The 27,372-nt window shown below is 39.5% G+C and overlaps 1 protein-coding gene across 1 annotated transcript in view; it reads right to left on the reverse strand.

Annotated features, from left to right (window-relative positions):
- Positions 1-7,905: 7,905 nt before the first annotated feature.
- The window catches only part of LRRC7 (leucine rich repeat containing 7), a 481,537-nt gene continuing 462,070 nt past the window's right edge, over positions 7,906-27,372 (reverse strand). The window contains exons 26-27 of the mRNA XM_081085905.1: positions 22,001-22,075; positions 7,906-9,294 (exon numbers count right to left, since the gene is read on the reverse strand). Coding sequence (XP_080942031.1) covers positions 9,187-9,294; positions 22,001-22,075 — 183 coding nt within the window. The 3' untranslated portion in view covers positions 7,906-9,186. The remainder of the gene's footprint in view (positions 9,295-22,000; positions 22,076-27,372) is intronic.

Here is a 27,372-nt window from a genome sequence, read left to right on the forward strand (position 1 = left end):
CCTATCTCTATCCCTATCCCTATCCCCATCCCCATCCCCATCCCTATCCTTACTCCCTTTACTGTTCCCCACATCCCCAAATTTTAAACAATAACTTGGGCAAAGGAATCTACCAAGACACAAAATACAGGTAGAAGTACATTAAAAATGAGTCTCAAACCAGATCAAACCATCTGCTTGTGTTTCCTGAGTTCCCAGAGTCACTTCACCTGTCTAGACCTTGGGCCTCTGGTAAAATGAGGGAGCTGGGCTGGTTACCTCTAAGACCCTGGCAAGGCCAAAACCATGGCTTTGTCAGTTCAACCTCACACATTCTTTTCTCTGGGAGGTTTCTGACATATAGACACATGACTTCTAAGAAGAGAAATAAGACCCAAACAAATCAGAAGGATAGATACGATGAACTTCAATTAAATGAATGAAAGACACTTATTAAAATTTTTGGAGCGTGTGAAGGTCCTTAGAACACATTAAAGGGAAATTAAACACAATGGCTGGAACAGTGCAAAGAGCCTAATAGGTCCCTTAATCTTAACTGGAAGAAAGTTCTCTTTCTTAGTTTCATGGTGGTGTTGTTCAAGCTGGACCCTGAAGGCTGAATATAGTTTTGATAATTTATAGTGGGAAGGGGAAAAGGAAGACATTTCCGTAGGCATGGGCAAAGGCTGAGGCTGAAAAGCACGGGGAGTACTCAGGGCAAGGTAAGGACTGCCAGGTCTCTAAAACACTGAGTGTGTATAGAGGGAAGGAAAAACAACACCCAAGCAATTCCTGTGTTCAGAGGATCAAACTTTCCTTGGAAGAAGAAATAGAGGTCTATGATATGTGGATATGTGAGACCAACCTCATGCCAACACTATTTTCATGGGATGGGCTGAACAGCACACAGTGAAAATGTTCCTCACCCACTGAAAGAAGCGAAGCAAATGAACATGAAATGCAACCGCCTCAACGACTCTTCAACTCATTCGTCTCCGGGTACGTCATTCTAATATTGGATCTTATGGACTCCCATGCACCCCGATAGTCTACAAGAGGCCTTGGTCATAGGAGTAGCCTTACAGGGACACTCAGCATAGACGAATCCTTCCAGTCAAACGCCCCAGGCCTTTTAAAGTGCTGACTTTCTGTCTCTTTTCCCCATCATGTCAGGGGCATAACGACATGGTGCTGGGCCCGGGCAAGGGACATCTTCATTATATTCTCTTTTCTTTATGACAAACTGACAAAATTCTCTTCCAGAGATTCAAGGGAATCTGGTTGCTATTTATCTTGCTCGTTAAAAGTATCCACTAGCCTACCAGATGTTGCCCAAATCCCAGCAAACAATCATAATGGCCTCCCAAAGGCCATGAGACCCAGTAGGGAGACTTATCTCTACCTTCAAATGGAACAACCATGCTCGACTCAAAAAGAGATTTGATTAAAGAGGCTGCTTCCTTTTGCAACACATGAGTGGGGATGGAACAAAGGGACTCACCACATGTCTTGTACCGTCTTTGATCTGGAAATTCTCTCATCTTTCCACTTGATTATGAGATTCTGAGCAGAGGAGACCATGTAATATCCCTTGAAGTGCCTGGTATATAGTTGATGCTCAACAAATATTTATAAACTTCGCATTTAATGTTTTTGTTATATTCTTCAATAAAATATCCCCCAATGTTTTGAATTTATGAATGACATACCTTAGGCATCTGAGACTCAGCTATGGTCATTGCTTTCCTGTGGAGGAAATATGCAGTTGCTGATGAAAGTAAAAGTCTCTGTACTAAGATATTTTACTCTAGGAGTAGAGATGCCTGACTGTTTGTAGGCTGCTTACTCATCAGGTTATTTTAAAGAAGGAAAAAACCGGCACAGATAATATAATTTTTAAGAAAAAAAATGTACCTTCAAAACTAGAGAGAGATTGGTTGATGCATTTAATTTTTGCCTTAATACTCATTCTTACATACATTGAACAGCTTAAGGACTGTTTTTAGGAGAGGAAAAAAATCTATGCAAGGTTTGAAAATCACCACTATGGAAATTTGATGCATGGTTTTGTCTTTGGGTCAGTCTCACATTGGTTCCAACCCCAGACTAATTAGGGTGACAGGGTTTCAGTGCTTTCTACATAAACATTGCCCGGATTTTAGAACCTGCCACTGTTTGAGGTGCTTCTATTAACAAAATCAGGCCAAACAACAACAACAAAAACAACAACAACAAAACAAAACCCCACAAGTGTTTTGCAGCCAGGATCACGTGGAGAAGTATTGGTGCAACCGATCCTTCTCGTCTGTGCCTGCCTTGCAGCCCAGTTAGTGACCACTGGGTTGTCACAGTGTGAGCTGACTGTCTGACAGCCGAATCCAACTGGGCAACTACCAGGTGAAGTGATGCTTCTAAAGTTGGAACCAGTGAATTATTTCTCCTCTCTTAATTCCCATGGAACTGCTCTCATGTAGTTAAAAGCCTAGGTATTCAATATTCCTCGATTTTAATTTATTCTTTTTTTTAACCAAATCTTAGAGTGGACTTTCCCCTTCATTTATCAGAAATCTCTGAATCCCCCAAAGTAGAAGTTGTGCAATGTATACCCTCAACCAGGAGAGTTTTCCCAAGCCATTCTGTTGCAGACAGGGTCCACGTGGAGCAAGAATGGAACCTGTCCCAGTACCAATCAGGTAGGAGGAGACTAAGAGAAGGTCCCTGGGAAGGTAAACGTCAATATTTTAAAACCGGAAGTGGAAACAAAGTTCTATTAAAGCATTGCCACCCTCACCCTTGTGCACAAGCTTTGTTTGCTGTTGTCAGAGACATGACAAGCGCTCTGCCTTGGTTAATGGTACTATTCCAGGTTCCGGGATCACCCAAGAAAGTTTTTCCCAAACTGGCAGCTGGAACCACCATCAGCTGATATTCAAGGGTCTCTGAACAGGTAGGACTCTAAGGGGGCCTCTTATCCTGCGTCAGGAGAGAAGCAGCCACTCAATGGCCTTTGGAACATCACCGGAGTTGGAGGGATGATCTACAGCAGCAATGAATAGAGGTCAGTTTTACACACGAGAAGCAGAAATGCCCCAGAAGGTTCAGCATAGAACTAGAAAACTTGGTTACACCTGCCTTACTTTTGTATAGTGGGGTGTTCTGGAAAATACATTTTCCGAATAGTTTAGACCAAATGGAGCTCAAGGGATGCCTGGGAGAGCGGACACCTGGGATCTCCTATAACATGAGCCCACATGCTCCCAATAGTGCCCGTCTATTTTCCCTCGCCCGTCCTCTGTTTTCTGGCTGTGACGTATCCTTGGGTCTTGCCGAGATTGGGGAAATATTCTGGGCCAACGCAGGTTGCCTTTCTTAATAAAAGGCAGTTATATTGCAAAGGAGAAAAGTATATGCCAGTGATCTCAAATATGAAGATTTCCCTCTAATTCTTGAATGATCAGATAACTAGCACCATCAAACACATCACCAAGCCAGTGTTTGAACATTTTATTGAGCTTCAGAGAGATCTGGCATTTCTGTGATTGAAACTCTACTAGAACCTAAACCCTGCTTTTCTTGATGCTAGTAAAGGACCCATCTTCTTAACTTACTGGATTTAATTACCTGCGTAACTGTTTACTGACCCAGTGTTTCAATAAACCTGCTGTTGGGTCAGTATATCAGGAATCAGTGAAATTGGTTTCTGAATGAAATTGCCAAAGAAAGACCTTTAGAGCAGGGGTCCTCAAACTTTTTAAACAGGGGGCCAGTTCACTGTCCCTCAGACTATTGGAGGGCCGGACTATAGTAAAAAAACAACAACTATGAACAAATTCCTATGCACACTGCACATATCTTATTTTGAAGTAAAAAAACAAAACTTCAAAAAAAAAAGGGGGCTCTCCTAACTTCAAAAAAAAGGCCCTACTAACTGCAAAATAAAAAAAAAATAGACCTCCTAACTTCAAAAAAAAAAAAGAAAATCCTAACTTGTTCTTACCTCGGTCCTCAGGCAGCAGCAGGCTCTGCACAGGCAAGCTCGTGACTCGTCCGATCACACCCGAGACTGAGAGGAGGAGTCGAGAGACAGAGAGAAGGAGGGGAGTCGGAGAGTGCAGCGCACATTCCACACATGCGCACTGCGGGCCCGGGCCAGGTCGGCTGGCTGCTAAGCAACAGGCAGCGGCAGTAAAAACACCCGGCGGGCCGGATAAATGTTTTCGGCGGGCTGCATGTGGCCCCGGGCCATAGTTTGAGGACCCCTGCTTTAGAGTGTAGTCCTATGCTAACATGGCTTTTTATCTGGTGATGCTATACTGTCGCCTCAGGATGAGTGTATCATCGGAATAGACATCTTGATCTGTGTGCCAGTGAGGGCAGAGATGGACTGAAGACAGCATTAACAGCCAATGGAAAGATGAGTTGGCAAAGGCTGTTTTTTAAAGCTTTATATTGTGGTGGAGATACTAAACCCATTTTATCTTTAGAAGTAAAATGCTTTCCTGGCTTCCGTCATTAATCATTTTGGTCGACTGAGATACTTTTCACTTAATATTTGAATATATAAATCTAATTTCTGACAGTGTCCTCGGTGGTCCCGGATCTGTCTCTTGCTTCAACAGTGGATAGAACAGACCCAGGGACACCCCTTCTTCCAAACTCCGGCCACTCTCCTGCGTCTTATCCAGTCACGACCTTCAGAACCACCTCTGGGACCAGCCAACACACTTTAACTCTTATCGCCAAACAACCATGAGCTCCCAAATTCATCAGAATTATTCCACCGAGGTGGAGGCTGCGGTCAAACCCTGGCCAACCTGCCTCTGCGGGCCTCTCACACCTACCCCTCTCTGGGCTTCTATTTTGACCCTGAGGATGTGGCTCTGGAGGATGGGGGCCACTTCTTCCTTGAGTTGGCGGAGAAGTACAAGGGCGCTGAGCGTCTCTTAAAGATGCAAAATTGGAAGCCGCCCTGGCCTTGGAGAGGAACCTGAACCAGGCCCTTGTGGAGCTGCAGGCCCTGGGTTCCACCGCACAGACCTTAATCTCTGTGACTTCTGGGAGAACAACTTCCTGAATGAACAAGTGAAACTCATCAAGAAGATAGGCAAGCCCTGGACGATCTGGCTCAGTGGATGGAGCATTAGCCTGCGGACTGCAGGGTCCCAGGTTCGATTCCCAGTCAGGGCACATGCCTGGGTTGCGGGCTCAATCCCCAGTAGGGAGTGTGCAGGAGGCAGCAGATCGATGACTTTCTCATCATTGATGTTTCTATCTCCCTCTCCCTCTCCCTTCCTCTCTGAAATTAATTATATATATATATATATATATACATATATATACATATATATATGTATATATATATATATATGTATATATATATATATATGTATATATATATATATGAAGATGGGCGACACCTGACTCACCTCCGCAGGCAGCCGGCTCCCAGGCTGGGCTGGGCGAGTATCTCTTCGAAAGGCTCACCCTCAGGCATGACTTTGAGGGGTCCCTCTGCATCCCTCTGGTGTCTGGCTTTTGCCTGAGCCTCTCCCTGAAACTACTAGCCATTCTTTTAACCACCCTGAAGCCCTCTCCCATGCATTGGACCAAATGAAACAATAAAGTTTTTGCAAGAAAAAAAAAAAATCTAATTTCTCTAGTGTTTTTCCTCCCTCTGAATATTCTTTTTAGTTCTTCAGGTAAAAGATATTTCAGACCTAGTTTAAATAAGCAAATATATTAGTGATATGTGTGTAATCATCTTCAAGATTAAAAATAATTTTTATTTTTAATGAAAAGAAGTTTGTCACCCTCTCTTTAAAACTACTGTCCAAGGTGTTACTCCCAGGTCAGGCCCAGAAACAACCGGAATTGTCTGATGGCTACATAATCACAGTTCTAATGAGCTGGGCCACATGTAATTTTTAGGTTTCAAGGAGCAGTAAAATAGTATGATGTAAAGATTTGTACGCATACTGACTTTGACGATTCCTTCTCAAAAGCACACTTATATTTTGAAATTCTTATGTTTGCTGAGGGGACATGTGTTGTTTGGAAGGTTGGAGTTATGGTAAGACAGCTTTTGCAAACAATGTATTAGAAGCCATATGAAGAGTTGTAAAAATCACCCAGAAACGCCTATTTGGCTTGCAAAATCTGCAGCACGTCTACTAATACAGTTCAGTGCTTGTTCTTCTCACCTCTGATCGTTCTCATTCCCCTCCATTGTGTCCTACGGACTGATCCATCAGATATAGACAGCTTCCTCAGCAGGAAGATGCCAATAAAAACCAAAGACCTGCCGAAACCGGTTTGGCTCAGTGGATAGAGCGTCGGCCTGCGGACTGAAAGGTCCCAGGTTCGATTCCGGTCAAGGGCATGTACCTGGGTTGCGGGCATATCCCCAGTAGGAGATGTGCAGGAGGCAGCTGATCGATGTTTCTCTCTCATCGATGTTTCTAACTCTCTATCCCTCTCCCTTCCTCTCTGTAAAAAATCAATAAAATATAAAAAAAAAAACCAAAAAAAAACCAAAGACCAAGAGGCAGAGTCTATTGGAGCCATCACGAATTCCACCCTTTTCTTGTTGCTGATTTTTCCTTTTTTAAAGGCACACCTTTAAAATATATATATTTTAAACATATCTATTTTTGGTTTTGGTTTTCATGAATGTAAACCAGATTACCAGATTCTCATTTCAGGCAGCAAAACCAGTTATTTCGAAAAAAGCCAATACTAAAAAAATCAATGCATTATTTGGTCACCTGTGGAATCCATTAGATCCCCCTCTCCCCTGACCTTAAGTGCTTCATGGTTTTTTTATTCAGTCAACCTAAAACAATGCCTCTTTTCACCATTACCTGCCTGTTCTCGGTCTGCAGCATGGCAGTGCCATTGACCATGAGGTGCTTTGGCAATCGGAGTTCTTTTCCAGTTGGTCTGGGCTTCCTTTTCTCTTTCCCTCAGTCCTGAACTGCAGAGCATCGGCCAAGACAATGCTGTCACATCAGGAGGGGCAGAGGGTTTGCTAGGGTCATGGTCCTCTCAGCTTTGTGCCTTAGAAGCACCTCCTGAAGCCTGGGGTTGGTGTGGAGACCAGACATACGGAAAAAGACTTGGGAAGGCCTCTCTCTGGCTATTCTCCCACCTCTGCCATAAAAGATTCAACAAAACTGGCGGGAGGAGTTGAGCTGCTTCATTGCCACCAAACTACACCCTTGAGTTTGTTTTTTCCTTAAGTGATCTCGTGAGGCCAGTGGGGGCCTGTGTCTTGATTAATGATGATTATCCTCTAACAGCAGTTGGATATGGTGGCTTGGTGCAAGTTTTTGACAAAGAAAATTAGGCTCTGAAAAACATTTCTCGTCAGAAACTGTAAGTATATTAAAATGCATTTAAAAGTTACTTCTGGGAAACATATTAAATAGGTCAATCATTTAATCATTTGTTAAATGTCAAACTCTATAAAATCATGGTATAATGTCACCCTGACATAAAGCAACATCAAAATTAGTGCATCATCTATAAAGTGAAGTATCATTTGCCTTTAAGTGACAAATTCTACTGCCAAAAAATACCATTATACTTCTAATAAGTGACATTCATTTTAATAGACCCTACAAAAATACAATATTTTCAATGTCCCCATAAAACATTTAACTTACAAATATTATTCTCAGAGCTTCAGTGACATCAATATGGGCTACTACTGTGAAAATCCTAATAGAGGACTTGAGATACTAGTGTGCAAAGTAAATTTATAATATATATATATTAAAAACAGCTATATGGAAATATGAGAGATAATTCATACAACAACTTTGGGAAATTATTCTAAAATTTCAAATTAATATTTTAATCAAATTAATGATAAATATATAAAAGAAATGTGTTTAAAGGATTATACAATGAATTTATTTTTTTATTGAGGAAAACAGTTCTAATGTAAAAATAACTAAGTCCATAGGAACTATGCTTGTCTTTTTCTCGAGTGAGACAAAACGCAGGATTTTATATACTTTGAAACTTTTTTGAAACAAAAGTATTTTCTCTATTTCTGCCCACAAAAACAGGCATCAAAATGAATACTACAGGTAGACTATCGCTCTGAGAAATTATATTTGAAGTTTCATATTTAAATACCAAAGTTTTTAAATCTCCCACATTAACTTTCTAACAGCAGTTTTTCTTAATGATAAATTTTATCAATCCCCAAAACTCATTTCAAAGTATTTAAAAGTAGCAAATTAGAGAAAGCAACACACAAATAAATTCCACATTTACAAGTAAAGAAATCACAAGGGCTACAGTTTATAATCAATATAAACTTGAAAGAAATAAAGCAATACTTTTCCTGCCACCCATCATCCACTGCTTAAATTTGTGGTGAAAAGATTTACCTATAATGACCTTTAGTCTGTATTTTAACTCTGCAGATTCTGTAATTAATTAGCTAAAGGCATTGAATAAATTAGTTTGTCCTAGTTTTTATTCAGGTCCCAGAGATAAATGGCTAACTTATGAAATATTTCACTCTGTGTTATGAGAATTTAGCAAATGAATATGGAACCAAATATAAACACTTTATACCATATGTACAGTTACTTTCATAAGGCATTATCATGTAATTTTTATTGAAAAAGAGTCAATATAGTAAAGTCTTATTTTAAGATATATTTTCTTTCTCAATCCGAGGTGTTTAGTTTATGAAAATATTGTTTTGCTCTATATTCTTTTTTTGTGTGTATATGCCAACATATACCTTGTGCTAGAAATATTTAATGGGAATTACAATTCTTCATATTTGTATTTTCTATATAAAGGCAGATACAACATTGAGGCAGTGTTTCTGATGGAGAGCAGAATTTGTAAAGAGCTTGTGTGTGCTTCCGTGCTTCCGAAATCATATGAAATCCACTTTGAGAAGAAACTTATTTGGTTAAAAAAACAAACAAACCAACAACAACAAAAAAAACTGCACCAATGCACAGCCAGAGGCTGACAATTAAAACTAATACATAACCACATGAACATCATATTTATATAGTTAACATTTGTAAGGATGATCAGTGCTAACATATAGTATTATACATTTGGCACTAATGTTTGCCATTGGTCCAGCAATTGGCAAAATTTGTCTCTATGTATAAATTTATTTTTGAACATTAGGTCTGGCTAGACGTTATCTTCACTATTTATAAAAAATATTCAGACAGTAAGCTCACGTTGAATAACTAGGTCTACTGTGTTCTGGAAACTCTTCAGTAGTAATACAGCTTTTTCATGTTCCATATGTACAAAACTATGTCCATTTGCCTGTAAATATGCAAATAAAACAGGGCAATCAATGCAAAGACATTTGTTTATCACTTTATCACAGTTTCCAATCATAAGAGTCAAGGGAGTATTGAGCAACCAAAAGTTAGCAGTTTAAAAATTCACAATAGAATTGCAAGTGTGGAAACAACTAATTAATTTCACCCAGCTTCAACTCTATTAACTCAACAAATGTTTTTCAAGTACCTAGCATGTTCTACCTAGGACCGTCCTAGTGTAGTCTTAGCCACTGTGCGAACTGCAGGAACGCACTGGTGAAGAACATACATCCTTGAAATACGGCACTAGCTCAGTGTTGTTGTTCTGATTTATTTTGTTTTTGCAGGAACTTAGTTGAGACGGTTCTGAAGTGTCCACAGGACCACTGCCTACTTGATACAAGCCCGTCTGCATGGTCAAATATTTCAGTCATGCAAAACATGACAAATCTTATTTTGACTCACTTGAAAGTTCTTACCTTGTACATTTTTATATTAAAGAGGTCATTTTTATTCCTCCCATTGTTAAATGCAAGTATATCCATTAACTACAACAGTGGTTCTCAATCCCATCCCAGGGATAAGGCACATTGACATTAGAGACAGTGGACATGCCCACCATTCTTTTAGTCAAGAATCCTCAAGCTATGCAATCAAAATTCATTTTAAGCACAATTAGCTTAAGGTTACATTTTCAGGATTCAAACGGGCTATTGTTCGATATTTATTTCACAAAATGAATGTGCTTCTTTGTAGTGAGTGCTCATGGGTCTTTGTTTTTTCTCTACATTAAATTGCAGATTTTCTTGATTGAGTGAATTTTATTATTAATAGAGAGAGAAGTGGATCCCATAAAGCTTTGCTGTCATGAAGGCCAAAATAAAAGACAACCTTACTGAAATGTGGAAACTGTGTGAGTGACAGCTATGTAACTGTTCTCCTGTGGTCTGAGACTCAGTTGATTTGGAAGAGCCAGCCCAATTGGCTGCTTGGCAAAGTACAAGTAATAGAGCCAGTTAATTGGCTGATTTTTTTCAATTTTCGGTTGACTGAGACTAATTTGGGGCACCCATTGCATTTGTGATTCTACCTTTTTATGCTTCCTTAAAATATGATTAATTTAATTTCAAATAACCACTCATTTAAGGTATTTCACACCTTTGGGTTTTTTGAATTTAAAACAGCAATACTGTATAATCTTTATAATTTAGGTGAAAGTTGTCTGCTTAATTTATCACTAGTTCATTAAAATTGGTTGGTTAATGACATGATAAAGAAGGCCCTAAAATATTGATTTTTTTTTTTAAAAAAAACAACCATCGTACATCTCTGAATAAGGAAAATACTGGGAAACAAAAATGTAAACTCATGGAAAAATATGTACAAATTTATTTTAAATTAAAGAATCTTTCTCTCTTTATATATATTATTTAATAACATTTACTTAATGCTATCAGAGTTGGTACTGGCTGTTTCTGTGGCAGGTAATAGTAGCTGTGTGTGTTCACAGCCCAAATTTCTTGCCTTAATTTATGGTACAAAACAGACAACTGGGTTTCATTTGATGTTATTTGATCAGGTGGTGAAGTGGAATAGAGAATAGCATATGGTACACTCCGCTTTTTACTCTCCTGATTCTGACATCAGGAAAGTAGCAAACTTGGGCGAACTATAGTATGTTTATCCCACTATACTTTTGAAGGTCATACTAACTACTTTAATGCCTTTAATTTGGCCACAATTTAAATACCTTAATTTAAAATTTAACTAATAATGGAATTCTTGAATGTCAAATCTTAAAAATAACTAGATTTGTGAGTGCTCAGATTTTTCTAGCTGCAGACTAAAAAACTAGAATTGCAATGACCTCAAAATTCAGTGAGAACTTTCAGGGACTTGTTCAAAATTTAAATATTTCATTGTCTGGGGAGAAGGAATGCTCTAGTATTTGGAGCCCATGCATGGTATATTGTCCATTATCACATCTGATCATGGTTTTAGAAACTATTGTCACAAAATAATAGGGCATAAGTGGTACAAAACTCAGATAGCCAACTGGTCATAGTTGTTAATTCTGAATGATACTTTTATTAAAAAATCTTTGAAGTAGGATGGTCCACCTCCACCATCTTGATTTTTCCCCCCAGTAAAAAATGTCTGCCATATGCGGACTGCACCCCAGGCATTGTGCCAGGCACTGGGGATAGAAAGTAAGGGAGATGGAACACGGGGCTCCCATCAGAGGTGACCCCCCAGAGGGGAAAAAGCCATGGACATAACTAAAAACAATGTAGAAAATACCTTGCATGTAGTAAGCACTCAGCAAATGTATGCTGAATTGAATTAGCATCAGAAGAGATAAAGAATTAGGGTCGTTCAGAAGAAGGAAGGGAAGAGGGACAATTTCTAAGAAAGCTGTTTCTCTGAGGAACTTAACAAGAGTTTCTTGGTACTCACACCTGGCAAGTGTGATTAGTAAGAGATCACAAGTCCTTGTCTAGATTCAAGCCTGGAGTCTCCTCCAGCCATGGACAGAATGGTTGGCCATTTCAAGTGAATTCTGCATCAGTCCATGCAGGGAGAAGAGTTGATTCATGTATGTAATCATTTTTACGAAAATTAAAAAAATAAAAATATCTATGAATTTAGATGACTTTAGCATAAGAAGCAACCATAAAAATAAGCTAATGTGTAGGTAGGGTTAACTCATAGATCTTTTCTTCCAAAGGAAGAGAGAGAGCCCAATATGTAAAACATTTAAACAGACCTTTCTGGATAGAGAGACTGAGAGCATGAGAGAGCCAGGGAGAGAGGTGAGAGTTGGAGTGGGGATTATGCCCATAGATCAGTTTGCTTGCCAATACTTCCAACCCCATGGTTTTTATTATTATTTCTCTCAATACATCACTGAAATAATAAGACTGCTATTGCTTTCGTGATTCGAACTGACATTTAACTAATTATGATAAAATAATGAACTTTTTTCTCATTAAAATTATTACTATAGTGCCTCCTAACATAATTCTGTTCTTTTATGGCTTTTGCAAAGCCGTAATTTAGATTCCTATCAGGTTTAATTGAACTTATTTAAAAAATAATAGTGGAAATAATATTTAGTCCTAAATTGGAATCTATAGAAATGCTGAATTTCTTGTTCTCACAGTTTTAACTGTAGCTTAATTGAGTTTTTGGAGCCATTTGTGAGCCTTCTCTCTTAAAAGTAGAATACCTGCTAGGGCAGTGCCAGGAGTCTTGAGAGGAAATAGATTAAAAAGGAGAAAGCTTTTAGGGTAGAATCTATAAATTTGGCAACTGATCAAACAAAGGAATACGAAACAAACAGGAATCTAACCGTGATGCCCTTAATAGAAAATGGACACCCTGGTGGAACAGCAAAGCTTAGCTGGGAAGACAATGGAGTTTGTGGTGCGGGGGGATGCATGCAAAGGAAATGTTGATCATTATTTAGTAAGAAGAGATTAGAATTCAGGAGGAGGTCAGAGTGGCAGCATTAGCCACAGAGCTAAGGTTGTATTGCAGCGTGGTATTACCCACATGAAAGCCTGAGAGATTGATCAGAAAATAAGTTTTAAGAGAGCTTGTGAGTGAAGGGACATCTGACTAGGGGAGCAGGATATGGCTGCAGGCAGCTTTGGACACGCAGAGCAGAACTGGAAGCTAGTGTTTGCTGTCTGTCGACCTGGGCATCCAGGAAAGTCTGTCTGTAATGGGGGAGGGAAAGGTGGGTGACACAGGTCCTAAAGGACGGGGTTTCTTAGGGGGACCAATGCACTGAGGGGAGAAATCAGGCAGGAGGAGAGCAGGGAAGAGTCATCCTGAATGGGAGTATGGCAGAGTGCTCGTGAGATCGCAGGAAATCCTAGAGAATCAAGTACTTTCTAGTGGCCCCGATGCAGCCTAGCTTTGTGTAGCACAGAGGAAAGAACAGGGAAAACGCATAGCCAGGCTAACTCCGGCCTTGAATCCGGGTTCGCTGCCAATGAACCAGGCTTCAGGACGTTCAGAACCACAGTCCAGTTTCTGAGTCAAGGCCAGGGAGGCCCTTCGTATAACTTAGCTTTTAATGTAAAATTAAAGCCTCAGCTTTCCGTTTTCATGCTTTGTAAGTACAAAAGACAACCGCCAACACAAGCAGAGAGCTGATTTCCCAGAAGGAATAAGCGGACTGATAACTTAGATCACCTTGTCAAATAAACATGAGGACTCTATCTGTAATTCTAGTCCCCCTAAACGTTTTGGATCTAAACCAGAGCTTTGGTGAACCTCAAGAGGCCGGCTTAAAAGACCACAGCTAGCGACTGCCTGGAATGGCTTCAAAATAACAGGAGGAGTTTGGAAGATCAGAGAGCGTGTCATTTTGGAAAGTTATTAAATATCAAATGAATTAATATATGTCAAATGCACAGGACACCCTATACCTGCTCAATCAATAAATGTGAGCTTCTACTCTTAATGTCACTTCACTATTACTTTCCTGAAATTAAGAAATACAATTTTCATTAAACCTTGAGAATAGAAGGACAAAATGCCAGAGGAAAGAACTTTTGTTTCGTGTTTAGTTAAGCCTAACTTTTTAAAAAGATGAAAATGTAAAGATCAGAGAGGTAAGGTGAAATAGCCAAGCTCACACAGCTAATGGCGAGGTGGGAACTTATGTCGCAGTAATCAATGATCTTTCCTCTTGACGTAATTTGTTTCGCTGAGTGTTGTGAGGTTGTAACAAATGTTTTAGGTTCGTTAAATAAATGCACTTTTGAATATTAATTCATTATTTCTTGATATGGAACATTATGTTAGGCCTGATGCCAAGGTGGGCAATAACAGAGGGAGTTCGAAGAGAGGTTTGAATGGAAGAAGATAATCTCAGTTCCAGGGAACCTTTTTCCATTCAGAAAAAGTGAATTTATATTGTTTGTTGAAGTGAATATGGCTATCTGGCTTACATCTCCAGCAGTTCAGACAGGGAATCAAATAATTATGTTACAGCATCTGTGGAGGGCTTTTCCAATTAACATGGAGACCAGAAGAATCACAATATTTCAGCCAGTAAGGTTTTGTTGTTTCATGTGTGTGAATAGAAGAGCTGAGGAGATAAAGGCTGGTACTAGGGCAATATTAACTGCAGAGTAAATATTCAATGATGCTTTGGAAAAAAAGCATATATTTTACATTTATGTATTTTATATTATTATTATTTTTTTAAAATCCTCACCCGATGCTATTTTTCCATTTATTTATAGAGAGAGTGGAAGAGAGAAAAAGACAGAGAGAAATATTGATGTGAGAGAAACACATGGATTGGTTGCCTCCTGCACGAGTCCCAACCAGGCCTGGGCAGGGGAGGAGCCTACAACTGAGGTACATGCCCTTGACTGGAATTAAACCTGGGATCCTTCAGTCCACAGGCTGATATTCTATCCACTGAGCCAAACTGTCTAGGGCCATTTGATATTTTGAATATATATATTATATTAACGCAAAAGATGAGTTGAGGAATACATGCTAAATTAATAAAATTTTTAAATATATTGCAACATTTAACTACATATACGTTTTATGTAAACACAGCCTACCATAGATTATAATAGTATGTGTGCAATTTTGAGGAAATTGCAAGTAATGAACAATGAGAAATAAATGAATGACTTATTAAGTCAAGATGAAGTTAATAAGAAAACAATCCAGGAAAGAAAGTATATTCTGAGAATATTATCCTTTGAGAACATGTAATTAATGGGTTTCTGGCTTTAGCTGGTTTGAAAATGTAAAGAAATATTTTACTATGATCTTTGTTATTTATAGAAGATGTCCTTCCTTATTTTAATTCCACTTGTCATCTGAGCCACACATGCCTTTTTAATCACTCTTTTCCATGATTTAGACATGAAAAGATTGAGGGTTAATGAAAATAATATTTATTATTCCAAAAAAAAATTGGCGCTTTGCAATTACAGCTCCAGTTTACTGTAAAACACACTTGTTTCGGGATTTCATCCTCCTGGTCCTTCCTGGATTTATCTTTGATTTCCTTCTGGTAAATGTTTTGTTAAGTGAGTGAATTATGGAGTTTTATTTATACTGCAGATATTCTCCAGAGTCCAGATGACGCTGTAACTCTCCTAGGAATTCTGCTGTATCCTTACTATTCAAAGTTCTAAACTTAAAAATGAGTCTCTGAGAAATCTTGGCGACAGCGTTGGTGAGGTTATCCAATAAAAACAGCATGACTCTTTTTAGAATCCAAAAAAGATACACAGACTAGATTAGACACATGGACATGTGATTTTTTGTTTGATTTAAACTCACACTCAAGGGACAAACATTTAAAGGACCAGTGCACATGTATTTTGTACGTTAGATATACATTCATACATTAATAATTTGCACTTCAAATGCCTAAAGCTCTTGAGATGAGGTACAACTGAAAATACAGAGCTATAAGGGCAAGCTTTCATGTTGTCAAATCCTGACTGCCAGACATTATCAGAAACAGTGGGAATCTTAGATAATTATGTTTCAATTAACTGCCTGGAATTAATTCCCACTTCAGAATTTTAATCTGTTAGAATATTCTCCTTAAGTATTAGGATATATTTAGGGCTGAGAGTACTGCATAATCAATACAACAATGATTCTATGCCAAGTCATTACATTTTTTTACTTTCTATAAAATATCTGAACTACAGGTCTTAAAGACTTAGAGCATTCACATGAAAAATTTATATTGCACTTTTTATAGTGCACTTTTTAAAAATGAGAAAGTTTGAAGTCTTTAGTGGCTTTTACTGTAGCATTAAAAAAATCTTCACAGAAACCTCAGAGGGAAGGTAGAGGAGGGTGGGGGTAAGGAGGAGAGATCAACCAAAGGACTTGTATGCAAACATATAGGCCCAGACAACAGGGGGGTGAGGGCATGAGTCGGGGGAATGGGGGGGGGGGGGAACGTGGGGATAAGGACACATGTGTAATAACTGAATAAAAAAATTAAAAAATCTTCATAGAATAAAACACAGATAGAAATTTTTCTTGTGTCTTAAGTGCACACATGTACTGTGGCTTGAATGTTTCATGAATTCAGGCTAAAAAAAGACACAAGTTAGAATAGACTCAACTGAAGATTTTGCGAATTATTTGTGTAGTAATGTAGATATAGAACTGCTAATAAATAAAGATATTTACTTGGTTACCCATTCTGATTTCAGAATGTCTGCTTTCTTCTTAGCAAACATGTTGACTGAACATCTGTAAGAAATGAATTCCCTCCCTTGGTTTGCAAAGCAGTTCCCTGACGAGCTACACTTTATTCCTTTTACTTCTGCCAAGAAAAGAATAACTGTAAAAATCAGCGTCTCATTTTCAGAGGGCTCTTTGTAGCCAGATTGCTGTCTGTTTCGGTGAAAAGCTAGGTCTTAAAAGAAGACAGAGTAGTTCATTTCATTAAATGTTTGATTGTCAGCTCTTTCCTGCCTCTCTTCCTCCTCCGTTTTCTGCTCTGTGTAATTTTGGGCTTGTCTGCTTTCTGGACTAGGCTGTGTCGAGGCAGGGACTTTGTTACGGTCCCCATCACATTGCTCACATTGCTCGGCACAGTACTTTGTACACGGTGGGCATCTGATGTATATTTTCCAAATAAATAAATAAATAAATAGAAAATGTGATGACTATGATGCCATCAGTAAAATTTGCTACAGTAGCATCAGGCATTTGTAATTGAAGAAGCTCACATAAGTTATTTAACCTCTGCCAACAATATATATCTTGCAGGTTTGTTGCATGATATAAATGAGATCATACAGGTGTTTCATTAATATTATTTTAATTTCAGCCAAATGATGGAAGTCAGAGCCTGCCTAACGAACTTAACTTGTTTTTATTGGTGTTCATGTTTTATTTAATAGGATGTAATTGTTTTGATTTGCAAGAAGTACCATATTTCTTAATTTTTTAAAAAAGTAATCCATGCTGAACTTTATAGATCAGAATAAAATGAAATAATAAAGATATGCAGTGAAACTCTGGAATATAAAACTAGATACATTATTTAAAGTTATTTTTGGTTGTCTTCTAATGGAACTGTATTTCTAAAAAATCCTGTTCCTCAATGTATCATATCATTATAGGCAATAATTTCTCTGGACACTAAGAGTCAAGTGATCACTGCACCCGCCCCCCCCCCCCCGCCCCCACCCCAGGGTCCCCTTACTCACCTGCCTCCCAACCTTTCTGTTATTTTTAACTTTTAACCAGCAAATAAGATCAGATATAGAAAAGTGTTAACTTATTTGGCCTTGTTGGGGAATGCTTTAGTGACATTTCCAAATATCTTAAGCTTATTCTTTAAGGGTCTCACACTTCACTTTAACCATAACAAAATTTTCTCACTCTTTACTTTTTATAGCTTTTGGGAGAACTTCTACTTATTTATTTATTTTTTAAAATATATTTTTATTAAAAAATATATTTTTATTGATTTCAGAGAGGAAGGGAGAGGGAGTGAGGGACAGAAACATCAGTGATGAGAATCATTGATCGGCTGCCTCCTGCAGGCCCCCCCACACCCCCGCTAGGGATTGATACCGCAACCTGGGCACGTGCCCTGACTGGGAACTGGACCGTGACCTCCTGGTTCGTAGACCGACCCTCAACCACTGAGCCGCGCCGGCTGGGCCGGATCGCATTTTTTACGACCCATGTGCTTTCACTTGTCCTGTCTCCCTCCTCCAAATTCAACTGCGCAGAGGTGAGGCTATGAGGGGTCAGCTCTCCCAGCACAGCGCTCTTTCCTTTTGCCATGCTGTCTGAAAGCACCATGACTTACGATCACAGGAAGTCACTGGAATGCGCTCATTACTCACAGTGTCTATTCGGGGAAGATGAAGAGTGAAATGGCAGAAACGTCATGTAAATATGTCTTATTAACCCAAAATGTTTTAACCAACACTATTCCTTCAGGCACACATTTTCATGTCATTCAAATAACTTTCTCATAATATCAGAGCAGAATAAGAAGAAAGTAATGGGTAAAAAAGAGTTACATAAAAAGAGATGACTCCTATTTACTAAGTAATGAGTTTAGGGGAGGTTTGGGAAAGGTCTATCTATTTTGCTATTTCATCTCTCTTCTGTTATTTGCTATCGGGTTAGACAAAACTCACTTAGGGGGCTCATTCATTGCTTTTTGTTTTTTCTCCCTCTTTTACCTTAATTTTCCAGGTTGTACATTGTCATTAAGGCTTGTAAATAAATTTGTTCCAGTGATAACATGTTCTACGATTTTGCAAATGACAGATAACTCACTGAAACAAACCCGTTCTTTTCCAGTGTTCTTTAAACTAAGAGCCAATCCTATCTAATACAAGAGTAATATGCAAATTGATCATCACTCCAACACACAAGATGGCCACCCCCATGTGGTCAAAGATGGCTGGCACGGGAGGGCAGTTGGGAGGGACCAGGCCTGCAGGGGAGGGCAGTTGGGGGGTGACTGGGCCAGCAGGAGAGGGCAGTTGGGGGCAACCAGGCCTGCAGGGGAGGGCAGTTAGGGGCAATCGGGCCGGCAGGGGAGCAGTTAGGCGTCGATCAGGGTGGCAGGGGAGTGGTTAGGGGGTGATCAGGCTGGCAGGCAGAAGCGGTTAGAGGCAATCAGGCAGGCAGGCAGTCAAGCGGTGGGGAACCAGCAGTCCTGGATTGTGATAGGGATGTCTGACTGCCCGGGCATCCCTCGAGGGGTCCCAGATTGGAGGGGGTGCAGGCTGGGCTGAGGGACAAGTCCCCCCCCCCCCATACACACACACCCCCTCCCCAGTGCATAAATTTTGTGTATCGGGCCTCTAGTCTATATAATAAAAGCCCAGCGACCGTTATGGCTGACTGACCAAAACAACCAGTCACTATGATGTGCACTGACCACCAGGCGGCAGATGCTCAATGCAGGAGCTGCCCCCTGGTGGTTAGTGCGCTCCCACAGTGGGAGTGCCACTCAGCTAGAAGCTGGGCTCACAGCTGGTGAGCACAGTGGCGGTGGCAGGACCCTCTTCCACCTCCACAGCAGCGCTAAAGCCAAGCAGTAAGGAGCGAGCAGGCAGGTGGTTAGAAGCAAGGGGTCCCAGATTGCAAGAGGGTGCAGGCCGGGCTGAGGGCCCCACCATCCGCAAGAATTTCATGCATTAGGCCTCTGGTAGTATTATGAATAGAGAAAATATAACTTTCCCTCTTAGCAGCTGATTTTGACATTTATTTCAGTTTAGAATTAATCATTCTTACTTCTTTGAGAAAGTATAATTGGCCACTTGTGCTTTTCAACTGGTACGACTGAAACTCTAACTATAGTACTTTATTTGAATTAAGGTCTATGTGCATATTTCTTTTACTGAATAGAACTTAAATTTATTGTACTAGATGCAAATGAGTTCTATAGCAAAAATAAAAATCTTACATCCTCAATTGTCATTTGTGAAGAGAAGAGACATCCTGATGCAGCTCTTCTGCAGTATTTTTGGCTTGTAACTGATTTGGCTAATAATTCCTTCCTACTTCTTGCATTAGGACTGCATTCCTCTGAGCACTTTGCTATGGCTGTATACTGTTTAGGGACTAGAAATACTTAACTCCCATGTCCACACATATAACTCTTCTAGAATTTTATAACCAGAAATGTGGATTCTAACCTGGCAGCCTGACACTAACTTAATTCTCATTTCCCTTCTGCAGTATATCTCAGTATCTCTCTCTCTATCTATCGCTATCTCTGACTTTATCTCTATCTCTGTCTATCTCTATAGATAAACATAACATATTTATATCCATTTGTATATATTCCTTTTTTGAATTTGAAGAGAAAATTATTTCTTTTGCTACTTGTCATGGATGAAGGCAACTCCCCAACTTGTCTCAAGCTATTGAAAGCTACTCGAGGGGGCGTGCAGGAGGCAGCCGATCAGTGATTCTTTCATCATTGATGTTTCTATTTGTCTCCCCCTCTTCCCTCTTCTCTCTGAAATCAATAAAAATATATTTTAAAAAATTAAAAATAAAAGACAGCTACTCTACTCAGTCTGGCATTCTAATTGGTCAGAGATCTGAGGTTCACCAGCCACATTTTTTTTTTTAGCCTCTAAGATTCAAAATTATTTCTCTGAGATTCAGTAGAGGAGAAAACTAGCCATTTCCTCTGCTAGACAAACAGCACCATTCACTGAGTGTTGTGGAGCTATGTTGTTAGTTTATTCATGGCCATTTTTCATGGGAAGTGATAAAATTATTAAACAGTTAAATTTTTGAGCTGGAGGGACCTCAGTTATGTCATTCATAGTTCACTTTGCACATAATGAATGGGAGTCCCATGGACATGATATCAAATGCTGAAGACCAATGGTCTAGTTAGGAGACCCAAAAGTATAGCACTTTCAGGATAAAGCAGTAAAGAAAAATGTTAGAATATTTTATGTGTCTTTTTGCTTTCCATGTTTCAGCTCAAAAGACCAACTGCTGGTTTGCTCTTCTGCCTGCATGGAATAAACTTAGTATTTCTGCTGTGAGACTGCCACAGGTTGGAGCAGCCCTTAGTCTTTCCAGAGAATTATCACTTTCAAAAACTTGATTTTTCATGATTTTGATAGTTAAACATATTTCTGAGAATAAAATGTCCAGGCCATTACACACACACACACACACACACACACACACACACACACACACTGGGTTATATAGGTGTTTTACTTTTGTAGGGCCTTCTGAGAGAGTTCAGTAACTAGAAGACAGAAGATTCCTCAGAGCTGAGCGGGGCCTTTGCATTTTTGTAACTGTGTTTGCAAAAGCCAGTAAGACTAGAAGGTTCCTTTCTCACATGACCTGCTTTTACAGTGTCCCTAAGTCTTTAGTAAATTATGTTGAACTATTTCATAATTGTTCCAAATGGTCAAATATCTGCAATGTCAAATAATTCCATGTAGTTACATAGCAGAAAATTTCTGGGGTCATAAGTAAAAAAACCAAATCTTAAATAGATGATACTTAAGAGCCTTTCCATGTGATGTAGGAAATGATTAAGCACTTTGTAGATGGGAAGAAGGGCAAATAAGCAAAATGGATGAGGTTATACCAAGCATTTACTTAAGTGTTTACTGGACTGACCCTTTTCTGATATGCAGAGCTTTAAGTTAGAGCATCTTTTCCCACCACACAATAAATTTTAAAAAGTCACCTTATATACAGCCACTCTCTACTCTCCCTACTCATACAGTTGAGCAGGAAGAGTAGAGAGATATAACCATGTGTTTCACAGATTCAAATAGTAACAAGTTTACTGTTGAGAAATTATATATGGACCATCTAAAGATCTCCCTCTTCTAAAGTCACATACATATCCTATTTGGGTACTTCATTTCTCTTGATAACTATGCATAGGTTATGTATCAATTTTTATACATTACCGAACAAAATCATTCATGGAACAAAAGTGTGCAGAACAGTTACCATGTGCTGGGTACTGGGATATAGGATTCTATCAGACTGAATTGGTTTCTGACCTATCTCTCAACCCAAAACAATAAAGGAAAATAAGGAATCTAAGGAGTTATTTAATTCAATGACTTGAATCATTTAATTCAAGTCAGTAAACTGAATAACAGGGTTACATATTTGTTTCAATGCTGGCATTTTAACGCATTGCCTTTTGTCTGTCTTACCTGGAGGATCTTATCGCCTGGCTGCAGCAGGTTGGATGCTGGCCCATCAGGCTGAACCCTAGTAACAAAGATACCCTATAAGTCAGAAGTAACAGAGGTTAGGATTCTATGATCAAGAACTAGGTCTACTCAAAAAACTTCTCATTCATATAAGATACAGTGAAAAAAGATTAAAAACCGTTTATACATGTAAACTTCAAAGAGTATTATAGTATTTTAAATAAGACACCACTCTCCAAGTCAACTTTAGGAAAACAACATCTTTACTTGCATAAAAAAAGTTCATTTTGTTTTTAAAGTGTACTTATGATTTATAAATTAATTTCATTGCACATTCTTAATTTCTTTCTTAAATCATTTGAAATATGGTACTAACTGTTTTTTGTACAGCTTCTGAAATTGTCTTGAGTTATTCTGCACTGAAAATGTCTCCCATTTGATATATTGTAAATTCAATTTGCACTTTAAAAACCTTACTACAATTACATATAAGTACTGGCTTATCTTAATGAATGTTACTTTGTATGTTATTGAGATTAGTAAATATGAAATGCATATGAACAAATTAAACATAATAAAACTTCAACATGCATATAAAATATAAAGTGTATTTTACATAGTTACAAAACTTCTATATTGATTAATTTAGTTTATAAAAGAGTCAAATTAAAATTAAAAAAATCTTTATTGCTGAAAGTATTACATATGTCTCCTCTTTTCCACCATTTACACCTTCTAGCCTGCCCCTGTTCACCACACTATTTTTTGTGTCCATGGGTTATCAAATTAATTTTTTTGATCATATATATAAAACAAAAACATTCACATGCTAGGCCTTGACTGATTGTTAGTGTTATAGAGATATACAGAATATAGTCTTCAATGAGCTCACGATATAATGGAGGAAAAGTCAAGAAAACCACCAATTACAAAAGAGTACAAGTGTTATGAGAGAAGTATAATAAATTATCAAAGACGTTGCTCATAGCTTATCCTTAGTGTGTTGGGGCTTCTGAAAGGAGGACATACCTGGCAGCTGAATCATGGAGGACAAATAAAATGCATCCACAAGGATAAGGGGAGGAAGGGTATTCCAGATTGCAGGGATACCACAAAGGATAAAGTGCCTGTTACATTCAAGAAACTGCAAGTAGTTCTATTATGACTGGCATGGTGGTGGAAGGGTGCCAGGGCATGGGGTTGGGAGCCTGGGAGAGAATCAAGCTACAAAACACATTGGGGCCAGATGAAGATGTAATAGACATGCTAATTAGTGTGGGGAGCTACTGAAGTATTTTAAGTATGATAGTGACAAGATCTGAAGAATGAACTGATGAATGGATAAACAAAAGGTGTACATCAAGCATGTCAAACTCGCAACCCACAACGAATATTTTTGTGGCCCAGCCAATATAATGGTATGTAAGAAACATTTTAAAAGAAATGTCATAACTTAAATTTTACAATATCCTGTTATACATAATTGTTAATAACAAACTACAATTTTTGCTAATGACTAATTACTATAATTGTGTTGCATTCATTTTCCTTACACACCTTACATGCAGGCGCACCATTTTTCTCCACTAATACTAGCAGCAAATATTTTAGCAGCCGATTGCCATGTCATTAGTCTTGGACTGACTTGTTTGGTGGAAATATTTTGCTTTCAGAGAACAAGAAAAATAGGTGCACTTGCATTACACTTACTAATTTGTGCAGTTATTCAGTGTCTGGTAAGTTAATGTTCAAGAAAATATTAATTTTTATTAAAATGTTCTATTATTTTATATTAACAATTACTCGTTTATTTCAGCCCTTTGTATTCAGCATGTCTCTATCGAAATAAACCCACATTTCTATGAAAATTGAAGCTTTTCTTGTTTTGCGGCCCACATAAACTTCAACCTTATTTATTTGGCCCGTGTTAGCTTTTGAGTTTGACATACTTGCTATACACCTATTCAGTGGAATATTATTTGTCAGTAGAAAGGAAGGATGTTCTGGCAATATGGATGAACCTTGGAAACATTTGCTAAGTGAAAGAAGCTGGTCACCAAAGGCCATACATATATTATATGATTCCACTTATATGAAATGTCAAGAATAGGCAAATGCATAGAAAAGGAAAGCAGATTTGGGTTTTCCAAAGGCTGGGGAGCAGGGGCCTTGGGAGTGACAAGGTGTGCAGAGTTTTTATTGAGTAATAAAAAAGTTCTGAAATCAGATAGTGGTAATGGTTGTACAATTCTTTGAATATGCTAAAAACCACTTAATTGTATACTTCAAAAGGATGAATTTTGTAGCATGTGAATTAGACCTCAATATAACTGTTATTGTTTTTTTTTAATTCTTAAGAACTATTAATCAAATAGAAAGCAATCTTTTAATATCCTTGCCTATTATTTAGAAAATCATCTCATTTGCTGATCTGTACACCTAATGACTCTCACTTAAACCCACTGCAGTTGAGTATGTGTGTATGTAAATGGTTTAACAAACAGACCCTAATTAAAATGCTTCTACATGTGTCTTCATTTAGGATTTCAGATCTTTAGGAAACGTACTCATTTATGGATTTCGAATGATTTTTATCTTTCTGATTTTATTCTTTTTTCCTTCATATCTCTATATATAAAAGACTAAGTGACCATTACACTGGAACGACCCGAATGACCAGTCGCTATGAGGTGCACTGACCACCAGGGAGCAGACACTTAAATTAGGTGCTGCCCCCAGCCCATAGGCCCCAATTGCCAATGGGGTCTGCCGGCCAACATCCGGTCCCTCCCCGTGGCCAGCAGGCCCCGATCACCAGATCAGGGCCAGGCCTACAGGCTGGGAAGAGGAACCAGGGGTGGGTGATGGTGGATGTGGGTGGTGAGGAAAGGAGGAGGCAGGGAGGCGGGGAGGCAGGGAAACTGATCGGCCCAGATCACAGGCCAGGCCTAGGGACCCCACCTGTGCACGTATTTCATACACCGGGCCTCTAGTTTAAGATGAAACTACGGATTGGCTTCAAAATCCCTAGAAAATGACATAACTTTAAATCTATTAATTCAACTTCTAGAACTTATTTTAAGGAAATAATTGAACAAATATGCAACATACATTTATGATATGTTCATCATAGTAGTATTTGTAACAATAAAATTACAAACCACACCTAAATGTCTAATAACAGGGGATTGATTAAATAAGTTATGATAAATCCATATCTACAGTAATAAAAGAGAAAGATGCAAATTAACCATCATGCTGTCACTCCACCAAACCCACAAGCCACGCCCACCAGCCAATCAGGAGCAAGTATGCAAATTAACCCAACTAAGATGGTGGCAGCCACAGAGCTGGAGCGAGTAGGAGGCTTGGTTTGCCCCTGGCAATAGAGAAAGAGAAGCTTCCCGCCTGCCCTGGGCTCCACTCAAGGCTACAAAGTTTCAATTATAGAAGCTAAATAAATCCCTTAAAAAAAAAAAGAGAGAAAAAGGAGAAGCTGGGAGCTTGGGTCACCAGGGGGCTGTGGGCAGCCTGAAAATGGTCCTCAACTCCTCACCCTGGCTGGCCACACCCCCATGGGTTGAGGGTCCCCGCTAGGGGGCTTGGCCAACCAGAAAACAGCCTCAGCCCCTAACCCAGGCTGGCCAGGCACCCCAGTGGGCCCCCCACCCTGATCTGGGACACCCTTCAGGGCAAACCAGCCAGCCCCCACCCGTGCACCAGGCATCTATCCTATATAATAAAAGGGTAATATGCAAATTGATCCTAAGAGCAGAACAACTGGGCATGACTGGTCACTATGACACACACTGACCATCAGGGGGCAGATGCTCAATGCAGGAGCTGCCCCCTGGTGGTCAGTGCACTCCCACAGGGGGAGCTCTGCTCAGCCTCAAGCCAGGCTGACGGCTGCCAGCACAGCGATGGTGGCGGGAGCCTCTCCCGCCTCCTCAGCAGTGCTAAGGATGTCTGACTGCAGCTTAGGGCTGCTCCCCGCTGGCAAGTGGACATCCCCCAAGGGCTCCCGGGCTGCCAGAGGGATGTCTGACTTCCAGCTCCCTAAGGGATCGGGCCTAAGCCAGTAGGTGGACATCCCCTAAGGGGGTCCCAGACTGCAAGAGGGCACAGGCTGGGCTGAGGGACCCCCCTGCCCCCAAGTGCACAAATTTTGTGCACCAGGCCTCTACTAATATAATAATATGTGGTCATTAAAAATGAAGTCCTAGATGGCAGGAACAGAAATACACTAGTGCTCAGTGAAACAAGCAGTATAAATCACTATGTGGGGGATGAAACTACAGGGTGGGGCAGAAGAAGTTTACAGTTGTGAGTACACAAAAGTTTATCCTTTATTGTTTTCCATACAAACAACTGTAAACCTATCTTTGCCCCACCCTGTATGTTGGCTGAAATTTGTTTACATGTATTTTTGTGTGGGAAAATATCTGCAAAGGTAGACTCTTAAACATTAATAGTGGTGTAGTGGGAGACATCTTTGGGGGTGGGGATTTTTTTCTGCCTGCCACATATTATAAGAAGCAGATGAGAGCATAGCTCTGCAGTCAGACTGTCTGTGTTCATCATTTATAAATGGGTGACCTTTGGCAAGTTAATTAACTTTTGTGTACCCCCATCAGTAAAATGGGTATAATAATGGTATGTCTCACTCATTAGATTAAGTGAGTGAATATACACAAAATACTTAGAACAGTGGATGGCACTTAAGGTAAGGTCAATAAATATTATTATAATATTGGGAGTCTGGAGTTTGAACTATAATCCAAGGTCTTTTATCCAGCGGAGCCCACATTGAGAGTGCATGAGTCTCCCGCTACACCGCGTTTATTGCCAGGAAATTTCTCTTTGCTCTCTAGCTGGAGAACATTGAAAGCCCCATGTCTGTTATTGTCCCCTTGCACTAGCCACAGGTAAGAGGATTTGCGTCTCTGATTTAGGAAAGGGGGTGTGAAGAGGGTGATAAGTTCCTCCTCTCCTAGCTCATCTGTGGTTTTCTAGGGGTGACTCTCAGAGGTAGTGACTCCAACTATTGTTCATGCTCAGTAGTGGACATGGGTCCCAACTGGAGGGCTTTCTGCAGGTTCCTGGTAATTTTCAGGGCTACCTCCTTCGGCAGCTCCGAGTCAGGAGCATCAGCTCTTTTCTTTCTTTCTTCTTTTTAATATATTTTTATTGATTTCAGAGAGGAAGGAAGAGGGAGAGAGAGACTGAAACAACAATGATGAGAGAGACTCATTGATCAGCTGCCTCCCGCTGCCCCCTACTGGCAATCGAGCCTGCAACCAGAGCATGTGCTCTGACCTGGAATTGAACCCACCACATTTTTTTTAAAAAAGTATTTTTTTTATTGATTT

This window comes from Myotis nattereri (genome assembly GCF_964212035.1).
Source record: "Myotis nattereri genome assembly, chromosome: 3".
NCBI classification, from domain to species: domain Eukaryota; kingdom Metazoa; phylum Chordata; class Mammalia; order Chiroptera; family Vespertilionidae; genus Myotis; species Myotis nattereri.